Source organism: Erigeron canadensis, chromosome 2 (assembly GCF_010389155.1).
Source record: "Erigeron canadensis isolate Cc75 chromosome 2, C_canadensis_v1, whole genome shotgun sequence".
Lineage (NCBI taxonomy): Eukaryota > Viridiplantae > Streptophyta > Magnoliopsida > Asterales > Asteraceae > Erigeron > Erigeron canadensis.
The window spans coordinates 37959073-37980464 of NC_057762.1; the positions used below are offsets into that span (position 1 = coordinate 37959073).

General features: G+C 31.4%; 3 protein-coding genes across 3 annotated transcripts; 1 reads left to right on the forward strand and 2 right to left on the reverse strand.

Annotated features, from left to right (window-relative positions):
- Positions 1-136: 136 nt before the first annotated feature.
- On the reverse strand, positions 137-1540 carry LOC122588826 (inactive protein RESTRICTED TEV MOVEMENT 2-like). The gene is made up of 2 exons (XM_043761037.1): positions 1289-1540; positions 137-1192 (listed from the first exon to the last, which is right to left on the reverse strand). Exons 1-2 carry the CDS (start codon positions 1428-1430, stop codon positions 249-251), a joined length of 1086 nt encoding a protein of 361 aa, XP_043616972.1. The 5' UTR covers positions 1431-1540; the 3' UTR covers positions 137-248.
- Positions 1541-5124: 3584 nt separating this feature from the next.
- Positions 5125-10885, forward strand: LOC122588825 (beta-glucosidase BoGH3B-like). Its single transcript, XM_043761036.1, has 11 exons — positions 5125-5214; positions 6069-6299; positions 6531-6735; positions 6870-6960; positions 7082-7227; positions 7479-7722; positions 7839-7943; positions 8109-8291; positions 8414-8618; positions 9599-10082; positions 10515-10885. Exons 2-11 carry the CDS (start codon positions 6074-6076, stop codon positions 10609-10611), a joined length of 1986 nt encoding a protein of 661 aa, XP_043616971.1. The 5' UTR covers positions 5125-5214; positions 6069-6073; the 3' UTR covers positions 10612-10885.
- A 9309-nt stretch (positions 10886-20194) lies between these two features.
- Positions 20195-20695, reverse strand: LOC122590256 (ethylene-responsive transcription factor ERF019). Its single transcript, XM_043762587.1, has one exon. It carries the CDS (start codon positions 20685-20687, stop codon positions 20295-20297), a length of 393 nt encoding a protein of 130 aa, XP_043618522.1. The 5' UTR covers positions 20688-20695; the 3' UTR covers positions 20195-20294.
- Between the last annotated feature and the right edge of the window lie 697 nt (positions 20696-21392).

Sequence of the window (21392 nt, forward strand, 5' to 3'; positions counted from 1 at the left end):
GAAGACAATTAGAAAGCCTGTAGGACAATATAGCCTTTTAAAGAAGTCCTGTGAAAGAACATTTCTCAGGAAACCAATGCATAGCCAACGATGGTAAAACCTGAACTGAAATACCTATATCTAATACTATAGTATAAGTACATGATTAATTAATCATTTAGTTCAAAGGGAATATTGTCATTTATTAAAGCAATACCAAATTAATTTACATATACACATCCACATCAAATTATTACACCAGTCCTTAATTACTTTCCTTTGCCAATGAGCCCAATGGTGTAGGACACATGAATCCCAAGTGCCACAATCACCAGAACACCCACACCCACATTCACCAACAATTTCCTATCTTCATTCATTGTCCTTGATCTCCTCGCAACAACGTCCTTGCTATTTCTCTCCTCCATTTTATCTCCCTGGAAACCGCCACGACCATCATTCGCTTGTCCACTACTACCCTTGACGAAGTTGCTTTTCATCTCCTCGTCTTCCAGTCTTTTTCCTGCATCCAAATGCGCCTTTTCAGAAACATTCGGCTTCTCAACAACATTGTGTTTGTCTTTCTTTGGAACAGTAGTACTTGCTGTAGGTAACAATCCAAATGTAAATTTCTCATCTGCTGCTTTTGCTTTTGGATAAGTAGTGGTTTTCAATGGCTCTTGTTTGCTTGGTGCAAATGAAGAAGTCGGCATTTGTTGCGGTGACAAAGTGTCTTCTAAAGGATTCATTCGAGGCGTTGATATTGGTGCTAGTTTGGTTGGTTTATTATCTGGATGAAATGTTGGCATTATTAATTGTGGTGGCGAATTACTGTTGTCCTCCAAAGGAGTACTGCTTTGAGGCTTATTATCTACCGGTTTCTTTTCCTTGATTGGTTCTTCTTTAGGCTTGGGTAGCGCTTCTTCTTGCCTAGTCTTTCTGAAAGGCTGTTCATCCGTTTTAGGGGGGACTGGAGTCGTTGTAGCTGTTGTGGGTGCTGCAGCTGGTGGTACATTTATCATCTTTCGAGGCATTGTAATTGTTAAAATTCCGCCATCAAATCTTGCACGAATATCTCTCATTTCACAGTTTTCGGGAACTTTATAATCTTCTTGAAACCGACTCCATTTGTTTTCAGTAACCAAACGTTCCCCACGAACTCTAACAATGTTCATGTCTTCAGTTGTAACCCTGATGTACTCCTTTATGAAACCTTGAGAGATGACGAATTTAGTTAAAGTTGGAAGAAAAAAAAAACATAAATTGTATTCTAACTTAGAATATTAGACAAAGTTGATGAATTTTTTACCAGGAAGATACACAAGAAGAGTGTCATAATCATCTTCTTGTCTCCATTCAGACATGGGCTTGAACTGCTCGTACACACGACCAGTGATCAACCTTGGCGGACGGCTGGGATTACCCCGACCACCTCTTCCTCTCATCGCCATTTTTTGTTTTTTGTTTTCCTTATCAAGTCTAATGTGTTCTCTTGAAAAAGATATATAGATGATTTGTGTTTATACAAAGAAAGGAAAACGTTTGTATATGTACTTATAATATTTCCAATGTATATGTATGTATATTTATATATGGTTTTGATGAAAGTTGATTGAATGGATTTATGTTTGGTTATGTATGAAGGTATTCCAAAAAGTTAGCTTGGTGTAGGGGTTATGTTACATGTATTCTTGTTTAGGTGTTCAAAGGTTAAATGGGATGCTTGTTAATTAACATTTCCTAGAGCTCACTTGACCCAACTAAGTCACCCAACTAGCCAGCCCATATATATGTCACTTGTTGGCTACGTTGTTCTTTTTAAAAAGTAAAATAATTTTAGTATGAATGGTTATTTTAAAAACACAAATATTAACACCAAATAATTATCCATACGTTTGTCCACAACAAAACTTAGAACCTACAATCCTTACTTAATGAGCTCACATGTATACTGTTAGAACTATTGGGGTGAGTTATTTTGAGAACTCACAAATAAAAAAAAACGTAAGAACAATTCTAGACTATATATTTCCTTTACATTTCTCTTTATTCAATTAAATAAGAAAAATTTATCTAAATCATTCAAAATGTTTTATCTCACAAACCGTAAATCGTTAGATGAAAAGAAAAAGTATATAGGTAGTCTTAAAATTTCGTCCTCTTTCATTAAAGATACAATTTGATATACTTTTGACGACTTTTTAATTTTCGTTTTCTTTTTTATACTTACACAACCTACACTTGTGTAAGTTAAACAAAAGTTGTGATTCGGAACGGGCTTCGCCCTTAAGGATATTCATAAAGGGTAGCTGGTGGGTGTGATAGGTCATTGAGGGTGATAGGTCATAGTATGATAAGTCATAGAGGGTGATAGGTCATATGGGGTGATCGGTGATGAGAGATCTACCTAACGGGCTCTGCCCTTAGCCGTTATGGCTCTGTCATGGACTGACGGGCTTTGCTCTTGGCCACCATGGCTCCGCAATGGATTGACAGGCTTCGTACTTAACCTTCATTGTTGTGTACATATGGTTATTTACTAATTTACATGTGAATTCAGTGATCCTACACATGTGTAGGTACACAAGTACGAGGGGAAAAAAACGAAAATTAAAAAGTCGTCAAAAGTATATCGAATTACATCTCTAATGAAATAGGACAAAATTTTAAGACTACCCATACTTTTTATTTTCATCTAACGATTTACGATTTGTGAGATAAAACATATTGAATGATTTGAATAAATTTTTTTAATTAATTGAAGAGAGAGAAATGTGGAGGAAATATGTGGTCCATAATTGTTCTCGCGTTCCTTTTTATTTGTGAGTTCTTAAATAACCTTTCTTCTAAAACTGTAAGCTCTAATATAAATGTAAATAGCATTTTCCATATATTAATCATTTTATATAAAAACTTATTATTAGAAATATGTATAAGAATAAGATGGAAATGCATACATGGTACAAAATAGGGGAAATTGGAAGTAGAAAATATGTTATACATCGAATTTTGAGCTTAACATATACTCGTATGTTTTAAGGACAAAGAGTTACGCACACCAAATGAATTTTAGGGGGAATCTATCGGTTTTCATATCCCAAATGTTAAGTTCTTACATAACTACAAATTATTAAAATCAAACTTAGCAATTTCAATACGTGTGAGTCAATTTAATGAAATTATTAGTTGTTATTGTTTTTGTGGTAAGTTAAGTTTGTACGATGTTACAATGTAAGAACAAATATAGCTTGGTTATGTCCGCACTGGCTTAGCTAAGTTTATGTTAGCCCATGAAAGTGTATAAATTGTTGTATTCATTTGGTTAGGGTAAATTAAGCACTGACAGTCGTGTGTGTTAGAGTCTTAAGTTGATTATCTATAATCCCTTATAAAATAAAATGAATTAAGACATTAAGTATTTTTTTATTATTCCTAAGATACCCCCAATTACTTTTTCAACACATTTCACATTTTTCTTTTTTCCTAATTTTAACTATGTGTGTATCCATTCCTAAAACAATTCTTAAATCCTAGCCATAAAACATACCTCCTTCTTGAGCCCCCGCCCTCTCTTGCTAGCTCTGGCACCACCGCAACCAAATCGCCGTCGTTAACATCATTGTCGCCGCATCGCGCGGGCATACATCTAGTAATCATTAGTTAATCAATAAAAGACAAGTTTAAAAGTATTTAATTGTATTATTGATATTCGTAATATGTGTTTTTTTCTAATAGTAAATTTTGAGCTCAACGACATGTTTTTAATATTCTAAACGAAACTTATTTTTGAAAAAGAAATTGATATATTCTCTTGACAAAATACGCTAATAATTTTCATAACAAATTTATTACATGACAAATATAATCTTTTAAAATCTCAATCTACATTATTTAGAAACATTTTACTCATTATCAAAATTAAAGTTCAAAACTTCAAAATCTTAAATTCTTTCAATTTATGGTTAAAACTTGTTTGTGTTGAATTCATTGTATTAGAGGATTGCGCACTTTAATACAAATTATTATAATACTTTGCTATTCAAATTTTCCATTTCAAAAGCAAACGGATTAGAGACGTTACGAAACAATCTAACCAAACACACGTGGGAACCACACAGATTCCCCAATCTACACGTTCTCAAAACCATCAAAAACAATTTCCTTTTTCTACTTCTTGCCCCCAAACTTTCACTTTTGACGACTTTACTCTAAAGGTTAAGAAATATAATAAAATTAGTCCAAATAGAAATTTAAATATTTTAGCCTTGATTTAATTGATATATGTAAGGTATCCTCATGTGACTCCACGTGAAAAATTGTTGGGATATTAACCAGATTACTTTTGTATATTCCAACTTTTTTTCTTTCCTTATTTATTTTAAGTTTAATTTTTATTTTTGAACGACCAACAAAATCAATTATTACAAAAGGGTGGCATAACACAAAAAACCGAACTTTAATATGAGGTGTCAGTTGCCAATTTATAACCATTTCGACATGTGTAGGTTCGTACATTATGTTTTGTCACATATCAGTCTTTACAATTAAAAGAAAAACTAGATATAAATTTTAAACGGCATTTCAATTTTATAAAAAAAATGCTAGCAAGAAACTAACCGATATAAAATCCAAACAATACGATCCAAAAGCTCAAGATATATATATATATAAGTCAAGAAATAAGTGGTATATGGAATCAAGATGATACGAAGGAATAAAGGTACACAAAGGAGTTAAATGATGATCCTTACAAAAAAGGGTATGCACAAGTCGATGCTCTAAATACATTGAATATCAGTCTGAAGATAAAATATTTAAAAAGAATACAAATGTTTAACATAAAAAAAATATATTTATGTTGTGAATTTAAAAAGAATACAAGAATGGTGCAACTAAAAACAAATATTGAAGGGGTGTAAAATGAAACTATAGTGTAGAAAAAAAACCGTTCTTTTTCATGTTTTCAACAAAACTCGCACATTTGTAGTGTGAATGAGTAGTAATAAGATATTTTGCTTTTTTTTTTTTTAATGGCATTTAAAAATTTTATTAATGATATTTTGCTTTTTACAGCTGCAGTAAAGCTTTTGTGGAACAGCTATTTAAAGTACCAGTTTCACACCATTGTCATCAAAGTAGCATTTCCCTTCTTCTATACCCTACTATAATAAGTACTAGTATAGTATAGTATCTTTTCTATATCTATAGCCATCTCTGTATCTTATCTATCTATAGGTATGATATTTGCTCTCTTTTACTAGATCTTGTTCCTTCATTTCATCTTTCAAATACATATACAAGTGTAAAACATCTTACTTATTTTAGCATTTCAAATTCAAATTTATTTTATATTTTTGTTAAAACCCTTTTAGGGTTTTACTTATATAGCTGCATATACCAATTTGTGTATTTTTATATGAGCTCAGTTTTAGGAATCTTGTAATGGTGTACCATTTTCTTGATTATATGTAACTTTTTTAAGGTTGTGAGCTAATAGAAGAGAGTTTGAATTATTAAGTTAGCTTAAAGGTGATTAATTTATAGCTATTTTTACTTTGTTTTTGTTATTTTGTGCTAAATGGTGTTCGAGATTCCGTGTGTAAGTGCTTATCTGCTTAATTTCAAGGGAAAAAAGAAAGACCATTTTGAGGGTTTGAAGGAAAGTGGTTATCTTTTTATGTTAAAAGTAGATATGACTAAAGTTCACACACACATATTCGGGTAGGGGTAAGACTGTCAAAATCCCATTCTTAGATACCTCGCCTTTGGCGGGATTGGGTATCCTTGGTGTAAATAGAACTAAAGTTGGTTTCTCATGTATGGTGTTTGGGTAAGCGTAAAGTAGATACTTAAAAGGGGCTATTTACATTTTCCAAAATAAAATAAGCTATACCAAAACACTATCTAACCACATGTAAGTATGTTAAAATGAGAAATGATTGTTTGTAGATGATTTGTGGTTCAGAGTTAATTATTTCAATAGTATTTGATTTGGTAGTTTTGAAAGTAGACAATTTGTTTGCTTTTATATCTTCTTTTTTAAGATTTTAGATGTATTTGTGAGTTAAAACAGGCTGTTTGTGTTGCAGCGAATATGGTTAGATTAATGGAGATGTCATACTTGGGGATGATGGCATTATTATTGATGTTGGTGGTGGCCGTGGTAGCTGACGATTTCAAGTATAAAGATCCAAAACAGCCTGTTGCTGCTCGTGTGAAAGATTTGTTAGATAGGATGACCATGGAAGAGAAAATTGGTCAGATGGTTCAGATTGAAAGGATTTCGGCTACTCCTGATATTATGAAGCATTACTACATTGGTAAAGAAATACTATCATACTCCGTATACCATTGGCATTATGTGCATACATTTTTGTTATTCCTATGCTATTAAACGACATACTAGATGCTTGTGCTAACTAAGTTGGTACTGGTATAATTGATTAATTGCTGCAACAACTGTTCATGATCTAATTTTGTATTTTGTGGTATTAAGATACACAACGTTTGAAAATTGTAAGTGAATGATAGTTTGTTATTCTTAAATACAGGAAGCTTGCTAAGTGGAGGAGGGAGTGTTCCAAATCCACAAGCAACTGTTGTTGATTGGATCAAAATGATAAATGAGTTCCAAAACGGTTCACTTTCAACCCGTTTAGGAATCCCAATGATTTATGGTATTGATGCCGTTCATGGGCACAACAATGTTATTAATGCTACCATATTTCCACATAACATTGGCCTTGGGGCTACCAGGCAAGTCAAAGCGAAGCTATTGCTATAGCTCTATTGTTTAATGCTTATGGTTGTGACAGTAAATAAGTAGAAATGTTATCGTAGTATAACTGAGACATTAAACTTGTTTTACTTTTTAATGTAATGCCAACCAGGGACACTGACCTTGTAAAGAGAATTGGAGCTGCAACTGCTGCTGAAGTTAGAGCAACTGGAATTCCATATGCTTTTGCTCCTTGTATAGCGGTAATAATAAGATAAAACGAGCAAGTATAAATGTATAATGATGCATATGTCCTCACAAAATCATGGAATTTCTTTAATCTATTGTTTCTTAAGGTTTTAGTTGTTGCAAATTTCTTTGTAGGTCTGCAGGGATCCAAGATGGGGACGGTGTTATGAGAGTTACAGTGAGGATACCAAACTTGTTCAAAGTATGACAGACATTATATTAGGGTTGCAAGGTGAAATTCCCAAGGGATCACGACCGGGTGTCCCATATGTTGCTGGAAAGTATGTATACATACCCTTTTAGAGAATATTTTCAGTTTTCATTAGGACCATTCATTTTGCATATGAATTTTCTAGTAACACTATTCTTGTGAATTCTACGTCTTTTTTACAAATCCATTAATCATATGCCGGCTTCTAAATTTTTTAATTAAATATCTGACAGTAGCCGTATGATGTATTTAAACTATGTAACAAGATACCTGTAGCGGGAGTAGCTTGATTCAGGTTTTTTTTTTCCTTGTGTGTTTTAGGGACAAGGTTGTTGCTTGTGCAAAGCACTTTGTGGCTGATGGCGGGACAACTCATGGTATCGATGAAAATAACACTGTGGCGAACCAACATGACTTGCTAAGCATCCACATGCCTCCTTACTATGACTCTATCATTAAGGGTGTATCAACGGTCATGGTGTCATATTCCAGCTGGAATGGTAGACGTATGCATGCCAATGGAGATCTTATTACCGGATACCTTAAGGACAAGCTTAATTTCAAGGTATTAGTTATTGAATTGTTGTCACTCATATCGTCAACTTCCATACCAATGAAACTTGAATCTTGAATAGACTAGATATTATGAATTTCTGGTTACTGAGTCTCAAATTTTATCAGGGCTTTGTTATCTCAGATTGGGAGGGAATTGACCGAATTACTTCCCCGCCGCATTCCAACTACACTTACTCTGTTCAGGCTAGTATTTTAGCTGGCCTCGACATGGTTAGTAACTCTCTATATATCAATATATGAGTAACTTTTTGGTTAATGACATTGGTGATTGGCTGAAGGATAAATGATAAAGATTATTCCCATCAGGGCAATTGCTTTTGTTTCATCTTTTATGCTACTATAGTTTTTGAGGCATCTCATTTGATATTTAAACAGATTATGGTGCCGAATAATTACATCGAGTTCATTAATGATATTACATCTCTGATCAAGAGCAAAGTTATCCCAATGGAACGTATTGATGATGCTGTGAGCAGAATTCTACGTGTCAAGTTTACCATGGGCCTTTTTGAGAACCCTCTTGCTGATTTCAGTATGGTTAACGAGGTTGGAAGCCAGGTCAGTCAGTTATCCGATTGCAACTTTTTTTTTTCTTTTTAAAAATATCATGTAAAATAACTTTGCTCCCTTTGTTTATATATTATTTGTATCTTTGTGTTGTTTTGTTTTGAGAAATATAGGCACACAGAGAAATAGCAAGGGAGGCGGTGAGGAAATCACTAGTACTGCTGAAGAACGGGAAAAGGCCCGATGAACCACTGCTGCCTCTACCCAAGATGGCCTCAAAGATTTTAATTGCTGGACCTCATGCTGATAACCTGGGTTACCAATGTGGTGGATGGACAATCGGTTGGCAAGGGTTTAGCGGGAATGGAAACACAACAGGTACATTCAGAGCCGGCCCAATAGTAGTATTGGGTTAGGCACAAGCCTAAGGCCCACCTACTATTAGGCCCCCATAATTATAAGACATTATTAAGCTAAGAGTTTACATACTAATTTTCTCTAGTTAGTAATATTTTATACTTAAGTTTCTTTCCCTAGAAATATTCAACAAAACACCGCTTCAATATCTGTGAGGTGTAAACTGTTTCTAACCATATCCATTTTTTTGAAAATTTAAGTTCATTAATCTCCTAGAAATTTGAAGTCTCTACGGCTTATAATCACATGGCACATGAACTTGAAATGCGGAGGATTTGTATTAATTGTCCAAGCTGATATCTACTTGAAATAGTGCAAAATAATATGCAATTATGCATGTCTATGACTTATCGATCAAGTACACCATTTGATCTAAGAGTTATCTTTGTAGTTTTTATTATCTCGTTACCCACAATAACGCATAAATGAATATGTGGATACAACATATCCTTCACAATTGGTAGCAAGTCACATTAAATTGGATAAAAACTCTAACTATTTGACATGAAACTAGCAGAATGCAGCACATTCGATACCTTTTTTATCTTTCTTTCCTTAATTTAGTTTCGTATGCTATATAACTAGGCCCCTAAATTTGATCTCGCTGGAAATGGGTACATTCATGATTCATCTTATGGACGCTTCGGTGCGATTACTAGAAAGTAAAACCTTGTGATTTTCATTTTGAGCAACAACATTTTATGATTTTGAAATGCCGTTTTGAAGTTTGGTCGGCTGTAGTGTAACATCAAGATTTTCTTTTTGAGCGACATGTCGTATATTAGGTGTCCTATGCACACATTTCTGAAAGCAAAAATAATAATGTACTCCATAGATTTATACCTGAAGTTAAATAGCAACAAACAAATCGTAATCCAACATGAATATGATTAGATGGCCCATTCATCTAGTGAATTAATAGAGTTTCTCATTAACTGCAGGAACAACGATTCTTAAAGGAATTAAAGCTGCGGTTGACCCAAGCACCGAAATCTCTTATATGGAGAACCCCAATGGTGATTTAGTCAAATCCAATAACTTCTCGTATGCTATAGTTGTTGTTGGCGAGCATCCTTACACAGAGATGTTTGGCGATAGTTCAAACCTCACACTTCCAGATCCTGGTCCAAGTGTCATCACGAATGTTTGTGGGAATGTCAAGTGCGTTGTGGTCATCATATCAGGTCGCCCAGTTGTGATTGAACCGTATATGTCTGTGATTGATGCTCTGGTTGCCGCTTGGTTACCCGGCTCTGAAGGTCAAGGTGTGGCTGATGTCCTTTTTGGAGACTATGGGTTTACTGGTAAACTTTCAAGAACTTGGTTTAGAACTGTAGACCAACTCCCCATGAACATAGGTGATCCACATTATGATCCACTTTTCCCTTTTGGATTTGGACTCACAACAAAATCAGCGATCGAAAGGTAAAATCTCATTAGCATGCTTAGTAATTCCATTTATCTCCCTAGACTTTCAAATTTTGTTTCTCACATACTTCTCTTTGAGGTTAATTGCATAAATAGGATACAAAACTTCAGTTAAATTACTAACTTTGATAACTAATTAGGCTAAAACAACACTATCAATCTTTCAAATATATTGATTCAAAGGAACAAACTTTCAAAAATTCCATTTAATGCATCAGCAGTAACTTTGACTGTTCTGAACTTTTTCTGAGTGGTGCTATGATGCCAGGAAACCGGTTAACTTTAGGAATCATTGACATCATAACAAGTGCTCCTGTTGGCCTACTGGCCTAGTTGAGTAGTAACAATGATCTGTAACATTGACCAGTAAAATGTGAAAGACTGAAAGCTTTAATAAATGACTTGATGAATGTTATTTTGACTTTGCAGGTCGATTTCTGCTGGTGTCGTTAGAAGACCATCAGTCGTTGGCATTTTAGTGTCTCTGTTGATCACTTTGACTTTTTCACATAGGTACATCGCATAACTTAGGGGAAACTTAGCTTATATATAGGAGCTCAGCTTCCATCCATCATTTTGTAGACTTTAGGGGAATTCTGTGAGGTCTGTCGGCCTTTAGAATTTATAGATTTAGATGTCAGGTATTGCTGAGTTGCGTTGATGCCTCTACTTCAAACAACCAATTTTTTTTTACACTTAAGACGATTCAATGCAATGTTATTACTAGTATTATTTACAATGTTGACGGCATATGTATTTGTTTTGGTTTGATATTGACAATGTTGAAGGCATTTGGTTCATAGTCTGGTTTTGAAAACTGTATGAGTTTGATATAGTTAATGGAAGGGAAGGAGAATGAAAACCTAAACCCACAATTTATGGGTTTGATAATTTTTTACTTCTGTGGGTTTGATATCTCTTTTGACTACACTTTTTCACAACACAAACATCAGTATTATTTCATTCCCGAACACACCCTTAAATTCTGTTTAGAAAGAAACTATTTGAATACAATATTGTTGGATTCGGTTTTTTTAAGCCTGTATATAAAGTCTTGATGAAAACCAAAGTTTGTGTTCCAAAAATCAAATTTGAATTAACTAGAGAATATAGAATTTGGTTCTTATCTTTAACCAGCTATACGTTTACTTTATGAAAGACTACTCCGTATTTTCATTTATCAAGTCAAGTACAAAACGTTTTTCACTATATATATATATATTAGATACTGCGGTTTTAGCATTCAAACTGTTTTCAGCAACTTGAGTTGAACTATAATTGTCCACGAAAGAAGTTATTAGTCTTGTAGATTGACCATATAAATTTACGAGCGTAGTACCCGTGCAATGCGACAGCAGAGACGGGGACAATATTATTGGTGTTGGTGGCAGTATTAAGTGGTGTATGTTAATGTAAAGGTGCTAGTGGAATATTTAAAAAGATAAGGGCTTAAAGTGTTAATTATTAAAATAAGGATTTAGGGTGTAAATTAATTCATTAAGGGCAAATTTGGTAATTTATAAAAACTCTTTCCGTAGTGAGTGTTTATTAAGGGCAATTTAGTACTTTCGTATGTAACATTTTAGTAATACTTTCTATTTGTAGGGAGTGAATAATTTTTATAAAAGAGTATAAATAATGCTTGAATATCGTAAATCTAAATAAAACACTTTAGGTTGCGTTTGGTTTGCACTTGGGAATCTGATATTCACTATGGGTATGGGAATGGCTTGAAAGTTGAATGGAAATTAGTATCATCACTTAAACTTTTAGGGGGTGTTTGGTAGGAGAAAATAATAGAGAATGAAGATTTAATAGATAATGAAAATAGTGAGAAAGAAAATAAGTATTTGGAAAGAGAATGAATTCCGCTGTTTGGTACCCACAGAGAATGGATATATATATAAAAAATAAAATTTTTATATAATAATAAATTTAATACATATAACATCTTAAAAACAAAAAAAAAAGTTTTTTTTTCATTCTCTACAATTTGAGAACGGAGAGAATGAAATTGATTCTCCTTTCTCCATTCTCATTTCCTTTCTTCATTGTAAACAAACTAAAGAAATTTTTCCATTCTCTTTCTCCCCTTTTCATTTCATCATACCAAACATCCCTTAAAACTTTTGTTTGGTTGGAAATGGGCTTAGGAATCATTTCCAAGACTATTGTTTAGTTTTTTTTTTTTTGTTTTTATATATGGGAATGAATTAGCCTACCACAAGACTTTTGTGTTTTATGGGAATGAAATATGACTTTTGACCTGTTGTACTCTATCTACATAATTTTCACATTTTGTGATTATTTTCGAGTTATTTACGTATACTTCTTTAACATATCAAGTAAAACACAAATACCATAAGAGCATCAGGTATGGATACAGGATACAGAACTATCCAGACTGTCATCTCAGCGTCACATAAGTTTTCATCATTTCATCAGTTTTAGACAGTTATGGATGCAGAATCATCCAGGACGCAGAACACCACTTTACCATACTTTATTTAATATATCACACATATTATTTTTTAACTATGTTTTATTCAATAGTGTATTAATAAAAAGATGTTACTAATAATAGATTCATATATACTGATTACTGACATGTATATATAGAAATAAATAAAGGTCTATATTTAGTATTAATAAATAAAAGTCTGCATGTGATAATTTCATTGCAATTCATACGAAAAGAAATAAATTCTATTAACTAATAGAGAGCGAATGAGACTAACTAAAAAAATGCAAGTAGATATCTTCATTGAATAGATAAATAAATAATGAATATCTAACATGCAAATAGACAAATAAGTTTAGTTGTTCTATATTAAATAAGTTATTTTATCAATAGATGGGGCCATCAATTTAAAGAAAAGCTAGATGCTGAACAATGGCAAAGAAACCACGGATCTTCATGTGGTGCTCGGCGCAGAACAAGGCAGGGATGGAAACTTGTTAGGCATCGATTGCCATGTAAGCTTTCGGGGTCGGCATTTTGTTTCCATACCCTATGCTCTAAGAAATCATAACTATACAAATATAAATATTAATAAAAGGAAATAGTATATGATCCTAATAAATAGTCTTTAACATCTTTCACAATAATCTTAACACATGACAAGTGTAATTAACTCATTCAATGTTAACAAGTGTCATGTGAATCATGATTTTAACAAGTCTTATAATTCAATTGTTAGGAAGATATTAGGTCAATATCATAACGGTTTATGAGGGGGTTAAAATGTAAATAACCTTACCTTTACTACTTAAAATAGAGAGACTACTTTAAGGTTCTATCAAAGATAAAACAGTTTCTTCGGTCTTTAGATACAAAGGCATACAACAGTTTGATCTAACCATGTTGGTTTTGTCTTGTTAAAGGATGAGTGGTTTTGTCTTTGTAAAGGATGAATAATATGATTATTATAATCTAAAAAAGATATCTCTTTATTACATATTTTAAAAATATTATGTATGTCTTTTATTAGAATTTATGACATAATCTAATATTAAATCAATATTTTTCTATTTAAAGTAGTGTGTGGTATGCCTTCAATTCAATTTAATAAAATAAAATTTATGATTGATCAATAAGCATTAAGTATTATATAGACAGTAAACTAAGTCATACTATAATTTTTTTTTATCGGTACATATCAATATGTATATGTATATTATATATATATATATATATATACTAAAAACTTATGTAAATGTATAAGTATTTTATGCGTGAAATGTACAAGCATTTAAAGGACATACTAATTTTAACCAAATTTCGTTTTAACCCTTAAAATTTCTATTTTTTAAACGTTTGTCCCACATCAAAGTTTTCGCTTTCATTTTCGTGACACTAAACTTTTAGGTTCTCATGTTTTCATCAAACAACTTTCATACAGTTACGGGTTTACTTTTAAACATTTGGTCTTTGATTATTTTCATTTAATTACTTTATGTCTGGAATGTACAAGCTTTAACGTTATGCGTAGAATATACAAGTTCTTATAACACATAATAATTTTTACCATTTTTCATTTTAACCTCCTAAACTTTCTATCTTTTAACTTTTTTCCCAAATTAAAGTTTTCGTTTTTATTTTCTTGACTCTAAATTTTTGGGTTCTCATGTTTTTATCAACTAACTTTCACTATTTGGTTTTGACTATTTTTATTCGTCTTTTTATATACATAACATTTTTAAATTTGCCCCACATCAAAGTTTTCGTTTTTATTTTCTTAACACTGATTTTTTGGGCTCTCATATATTTATCAAATAACTTTCACATGGTTACGATTTCACTTTTTAAACATTTGGTTTGACTATTTTCATCCATTTTTTTATATATAACATTTTTAAATTTGTCCCACATCAAAGTTTTCATTTTTATTTTCTTGACACTAAATGTTAGGATTCTCATTTATAATATACTAAAAAGATATATGAATGTACAAGTACGTTATGCGTGGAATGTATAAGTTTTCTATTTTTTTAACTTTTGTCCCACATTAAAGTTTTTGATTTTATTTTCTTCACAATAAATTTTTAGGTTCTCATGTTTTCATCAAATAACTTTCACCTTGTTACAATTTTACTTTTAAACATTTGGTTTTAACTATTTTTATTCGTCTTTTTATATACATAGTGCTTTTACATTTGCTTCACATCAAAGTTTTCGTTTTTATTTTCTTGCCACTGAATTTTTGGGTTCTCATGTTTTCATTAAATAACTTTCACATGATTACGATTTTACTTTTTTCGTGTAGAAAGCGTATCGGTAACGCGCGGATACTATAACTAATATATAAACTAAGTTTTAATATGTCAATATCTTAGTATAAACTAAGTTATACTAAGTTTTTATCGGTATATTTTTAAACTAAGTTTTAAAGATTTGGATTTGAGATGATATAAAGCTCAATGACTTGACATCATCATCTAAGTATGTGCACTAATTAAGGTTCAATGCACAAATAAAAAATGTATAAGGATCTAGGAATTAACAATTATGAGAAATTGTAACCAGTCAATCACCTAAACATATGCGCCAAACCATGTACCATGACTTGACTATAAAGGTTGTAGAAGATATTCAAAGTTCCTTCTTTCCATAGTTTACAAATTCGTGTAAATAGCTCCATATCAACTAGGATAATTGGAGCTTTAATCCCACTAATTATAGCCAACCACTTGCTAGCTTTTTCAATAAAATAGCACCGTTAGAAACAACTAATTAACAATTAATCCTTAAGCCTAATAAATCATAGTTATCTCAAAATATCATAATAAGATGAGACGCACAACTACATGTTAAGCACTAACACTACTGGGAAAAAGTGAATTTAAGATTGTCCGACACTTATACTTAGGTATGAAACTCTTCACACATCAATATTTTAGTATTTCTTTGTTTAATGAATAAATGTTTGACCCCATAAATTTAAAGTTGTGTTACACCTAAGCTTAGGTATGAAATACCTTACACAACTACTATATACATATTCATCAAATAGATGCACAAAATAATAAACGTGATTTTCTCGATTTTGACACATCTATGTGTTGTTAAACACCTAAATAATAAGTTTAGGTGTGGAACACTCACATATTTATTTTTTATTCATAAAATTTATGAGGGGGCAAACATTTATTTATTAAACAAAAATATCAAAAAATTAGTATGTAAGGGGTTCCACATCTAAACTTAGGTGTCGAACAACCTTAAATTCACTTTTTCATATATCTACCAATAAACTAAAACAGGATTGTAGCTTTCTTTGATAAACACGTGGTGTCATATTAAATCGACAAGTGTCCATTTAATCAATTTTTTAAAAAAATCTACGTATTAAATTCCTTATGTTAAACACTTCTAACCGTATTCAAACAAGGATATTTACAAATTAATAAATTTATTGTTACTTGATATTTGTATTCGTATTAGGATAACAAAATCTGTATGATTTATCAAGAGGATATATTTATTAGTTTCCTAATATTTTTTGAAGCTTTCACAAATTCATTGCCTACGTATGTAATATTTCGAATCATTCGACCTTTGTTTTTTTCTTCTTTACATCTATTACAAATCATACGACTGGTGAGCTTCTAATCTTTTTTTTTATTATTATTCTTTTGGATTATTATTAATTAGCATATTTGCTTATTATAAATATATTTATATTAAGTTAATTGATCTATGTGCTTAAAAATTACTCTTTTGCAACAAGCATGTTGCTTTACATATTCTAAATGTTTTTTCCCCTTATATTTTTTATTTTCTATTTTTTTTTGTCATTGTCATTAATATATTTATTATTATTTATTATTATTATTATTATTATTATTATTATTATTATTATTATTATTATTATTATATTATTATATTGTTATAGTCCTTTTAAGTTATCTGATTTGGGGCCTTAAAAAATCACTCTTTCTCAACAAACATGATATTTTTTGTATTGTGGATGATCATTTAACTTATGAAAATTTATGTTATATGTTTTTTTAAGCATATGAAACTTCTATTTGTTTGCGCGTAATTTAGATGTGGGAAACATCTTCTATTTTTAATTCATTTTCGCCCTAAATATTTGTGATTATCTTTTAGGTTTATGCTACATACTTTTATAATATACATGCATCAAATAAGTATATAAACCTTATTACAGATAAAATGAATTATAAATATAAATATTATTGTCAATCCGTGCATCACGCATGGGTATTAGTACTATATATATATATATATATATATATATATATATATATATATATATATGGGAAAAGGGAATGTGTGGTTGTTGGGTAGGCAAGCTAGGTATAAAACCTAATCAAAACTACATCGTTTTGTTAAAAAAAAAAAGAAAACTTAGGCTTTTGTTTTAACACAATCCCCAAAATTGATATGAAGATCTTGATTAACAATTACCCCTTACTTAATTCTCTCTCACACTAAAATCTCCTCACATATTGTAAGATCAAAGTCTGGAATTTTTACACTTTCAAATTGGTAAAGCCGATACATCAAAAATAGGTAAACCTATCTTCAAGTTTTGAGATCTTTTTTAATAAATTTAATTTCTAGTTTATGTTAACATACTGTGTTGTTTAAACCAGTCTACTGCTGCTTCGAAAGGCAGTAATTATTAAACTTGATTGCAAAATTTTTGTTTATACATGCTATTATGAATTTTTGTAATTTTTGTTTTATCTAGCATCTTAATTTTTGTAATTATTAAACCTTCAATCTACTAATGCATTCAACGAGCTGAATTCTTAGCAACAAATGGAGTTTTATGTCAGACCAAACTTGGCGTTGTATGTCGAAGTGTCAAACCAACGAGCTAAAAACACAAGATGACATATTTGCAGCAACACTATTTTCACCCAAATTTGGTACATAACAGCCCATGCTCACTTTTCTACTGTATATATATATATATATATATATATGGGGACAATCAAATAAGAACAGTTTTAAAATAAGAAAGGTGAGAACACCTTAAAAACATCATTTTGATACATTAAAAGTCTATAAAACTGACATAGTGCATAACTAATTATCATTATTTAAGTGTTTAACAAATTGATTCATCGAAATCGAAAAAATAATATTTTTTGTTGGATGCATCATTTTAATGATTATGCATCCAAGATGGATGCACAAAACAAAAAACATGATTATTTTGATTTTGACGGATGAATGTGTTGTTAAACACTTAAATAAAGATAATTAGTTCTGCACTATGTTAGTTTTATGGACTTTTAATGCATCAAAATGATGTTTTTAAGGTGTTCTCACCGTTCTTATGCTATATATATATAGGGGGACAATCAAATAAGAACACGGTGATAACACTTAAAAACTACATTTTGATGCATTAAAAGACCGTAAAATTAACATAGTATATAACTAATTATCTTTATTTAAGTGTTTAACAATACATTAGCCTGTCAAAATTAAGAAAATCATGTTTTTTGTTTTGTGCATCCATCTTAGATGCATATTTTTCAAAATGATGTATCTAACAAAAAACGTGATTTTTTCGATTTTGACGGATCAATGTATTGTTAAACACTTAAATAATGATAATTAGTTATGCACTATGTTAGTTTTATGGACTTTCAATGCATCAAAATGATGATTTTAAGTGTTCTCACCGTTCTTATTTTAAAAGTGTTCTCATCGGATATATATATATATATATATATATATATATATATATATATATATATATATATATATATAGGGTAACACTTCGGTGAGAACACTCTTAAAATAAGAATGGTGAGAACACCTTAAAAACATCATTTTGATGCATTAAAAGTTCATAAAACTAACATAGTGCATAACTAATTATCATTATTTAAGTGTTTAACAACCCATTCATCCGTCAAAATCGAAATAATCATGTTTTTTGTTTTGTGCATCTATCTTAGATGCATATTCATCAAAATAATGCATCCAACAAAAAACGTGATTTTTTTGATTTTGATGAAGCAATGTGTTGTTAAACACTTAAATAATGATAATTAGTTATGCACTATGTCAGTTTTATGGACTTTTAATGCATCAAAATGATGATTTTAAGGTGTTCTCACCATTCTTTTTTTTAAATCTATTCTTATTTGATTGTCTATATATATATATATATATATATATATATATATATATATATATATATATATATTATTAGTGTTAAGTGCTTTAAAAGTGTTAAGTGCTTTTGAGAAAAATGTTTATTGAGTGCCGGCTCCGATTCCGAGTTCCAATTCTAGGCCGAGTTTTAAAAATAAGTTCGTTTTATGTCGACATTAATTAACAAGATCGAAGAAACAGATAATGAAGATGACAAAATATATGAGAATATGATAACGACACTGTAAGCATAGATACATGATGTATGCATGCACACACTTATCTTGATACTTGAATCAATGGACCCATTTAAGTCACTATACATAAAGTTAGATTGATGCAAGTGACAGATATTATATATGTCTCGTTGTGAAAAAAATTTAGGAATGTATATCTTTGACTGATTCTCGCGTATTTACGTTATTGGATCTACTGGTCCATGAGTTGACATGTTATATTGGTGGGACGCATGTACTACGATTTGTTTCATGTCAAAAATTTAGGTGATGCACATATCCTAGCTTGGTGTAATGATGACTACATTTTCACAAGGTAAATCATTATTGTGTAGCCATCCATGTGGACCATGTAGCTGATCGACCGAGTTCCTTGTAGGAGAGGTGAAAACTGCTGCGTAAATTAATGTCGGACGTACATTTGGGTATTTAAGAACGCCGAATACCGAAGGTAATAGTAGTTTGAGTTACGAATCCCTCAACCTCATGTGGAGCAAAAAAATTTTAAAATATTATTTTATTTATTGGTGATACTGATGTAAAAAATATGGAATATTATTCAATGATCGATGTTGAACCCTAAAAAGGTTTTTCTAGGAATGAAAATTGTAAAGTTGTATTTTTGTGACCGAGTGGGAAATGAAAACCGTTTAAAGTGCCAACATTTTTAAAGACCGTTGATAATAGCAATTAAGAACAATTAATCCTTAAAAAGGTTAAATAATGTCATAACAATGGTTAATTACGCGAGTACAAATTTAATTAGTGTTAAAAAGTTTTTCATACAAGACATCTTCAATCTTGATGTCGCCATTAGGTGCGTCCAAGGGCGGATCTCTTTTGGGGCCCCGGGTTCCTCCGTTTTCCGATCATTAGTAAAGTTTTATCCGTAATTTGTTCGAAAAATTATTTTTTTTAGTGTTATTTTTGTGTTTTGTGGTTTTCAGTCTCCTCTTATTAGTTTTCTTAGTGTTATATTTTGATCATATGACTTTCGGCCCCTTCTATTTAATGGGACAAGATCCGCCACTGGCGTGCGTCTTTGTAGATATGTCAATATCGAGTACATGAATGATATCACAATGTGAGTGATCATTCTATGTAAAACAATATGTATGTCTAATCTTCGCGCATAGCTTTACAAAACATGTGTATATCTATATATATTAGCTTTTTTCAAAATCACTTAATTTGATCAGCTTTGTTCCTCACTACGTAATCAGCAACAATTGATTTATACGTACATCGTACTCAATACATTAATCATTAACTAACACATTGAGTTTAACAATGTCAACTTCAAATGTGAATATACTAGCTCCACCATACTCAAAGATAATCATCTACAGAAATGTTCAACTCCTCATTATTTGGTGCACTATCGGTTTGAGTAATAAACCGTGCATCCATGGCCATGCCAGCATCGGATGCAACCTTTTGGACCGATCTAGGAGACAGATCGGTCCGTGCTGTAGGAGGTAACATAGACGGAAAATTAAGTTTATGCAAAGATGTGCCACCTTTTAAGCAATAAGAGGCCACATCATGAGCCACGGCCGCACCTTCTGGGGTAGAGTACGTCCCTAGCCATAGTCGGTCTTTGCTACCTGGAACTCGAATCTCCGATACCCATTTTCCCCATCGTCGACACCGAATGCCTTTATACATTTTTTCTTGATTTGTACCTCGGTTGCTACTACCTTCGTCTGAACTTGTACTCATATTTTTGTTTGATATGTTTGGAAGTTGATAATGCATGTGATTTAAAGTTTACACGGTTTATATAGGTTGAATAGTGGGAAGGTCAAAACTCAAAAGGGGTTACCGTTAAAATGTAATGTCAAAATATTCTTGGTCAAAGAATTGAATAAATATTTAAATTGAAAAGCCATAAGATATCCTTTCATGCGACGGTGAGTTGTTTTTAATTAAACGTGTGGTACTATTTGCACCAAATAACTGCAACTTGTTAATTTGTTACGTATCACTATCTTGCCTTTTTAAAATTTTGCATCATGGGTTGCGTCATGACCTACAAGAACCACGAAAACATGTAGTAAAATGAATGTACGAAGACTTGGTCATCTTTTTGACAAAAGTAATTCAAATCTAAGGTCCAACCATCAACATCAATTACTTCCTCATTTTTAAGTCGAAGTTTTATTCTTAAGGTGTTCATGGTCGATCGGGCCATCATCAAGTTAAATGAAGTAGTTCTTAATTTAGTAATATTAAGGTCAACTCTAATGTCATATACAAAATTCAGTTTACTAAGGGGGGAGGGAGGGAGTGCTCACCCTTCTTCCCTTTACACTAACCAATCAAATTTTGACACCTTACTTTTCCTCATCTTCTCTTAATCTCCACCTCATCATTTCTTTTTTATTTATTTTTAATATTATTTTATTTGATTTTTATTTATTTTTA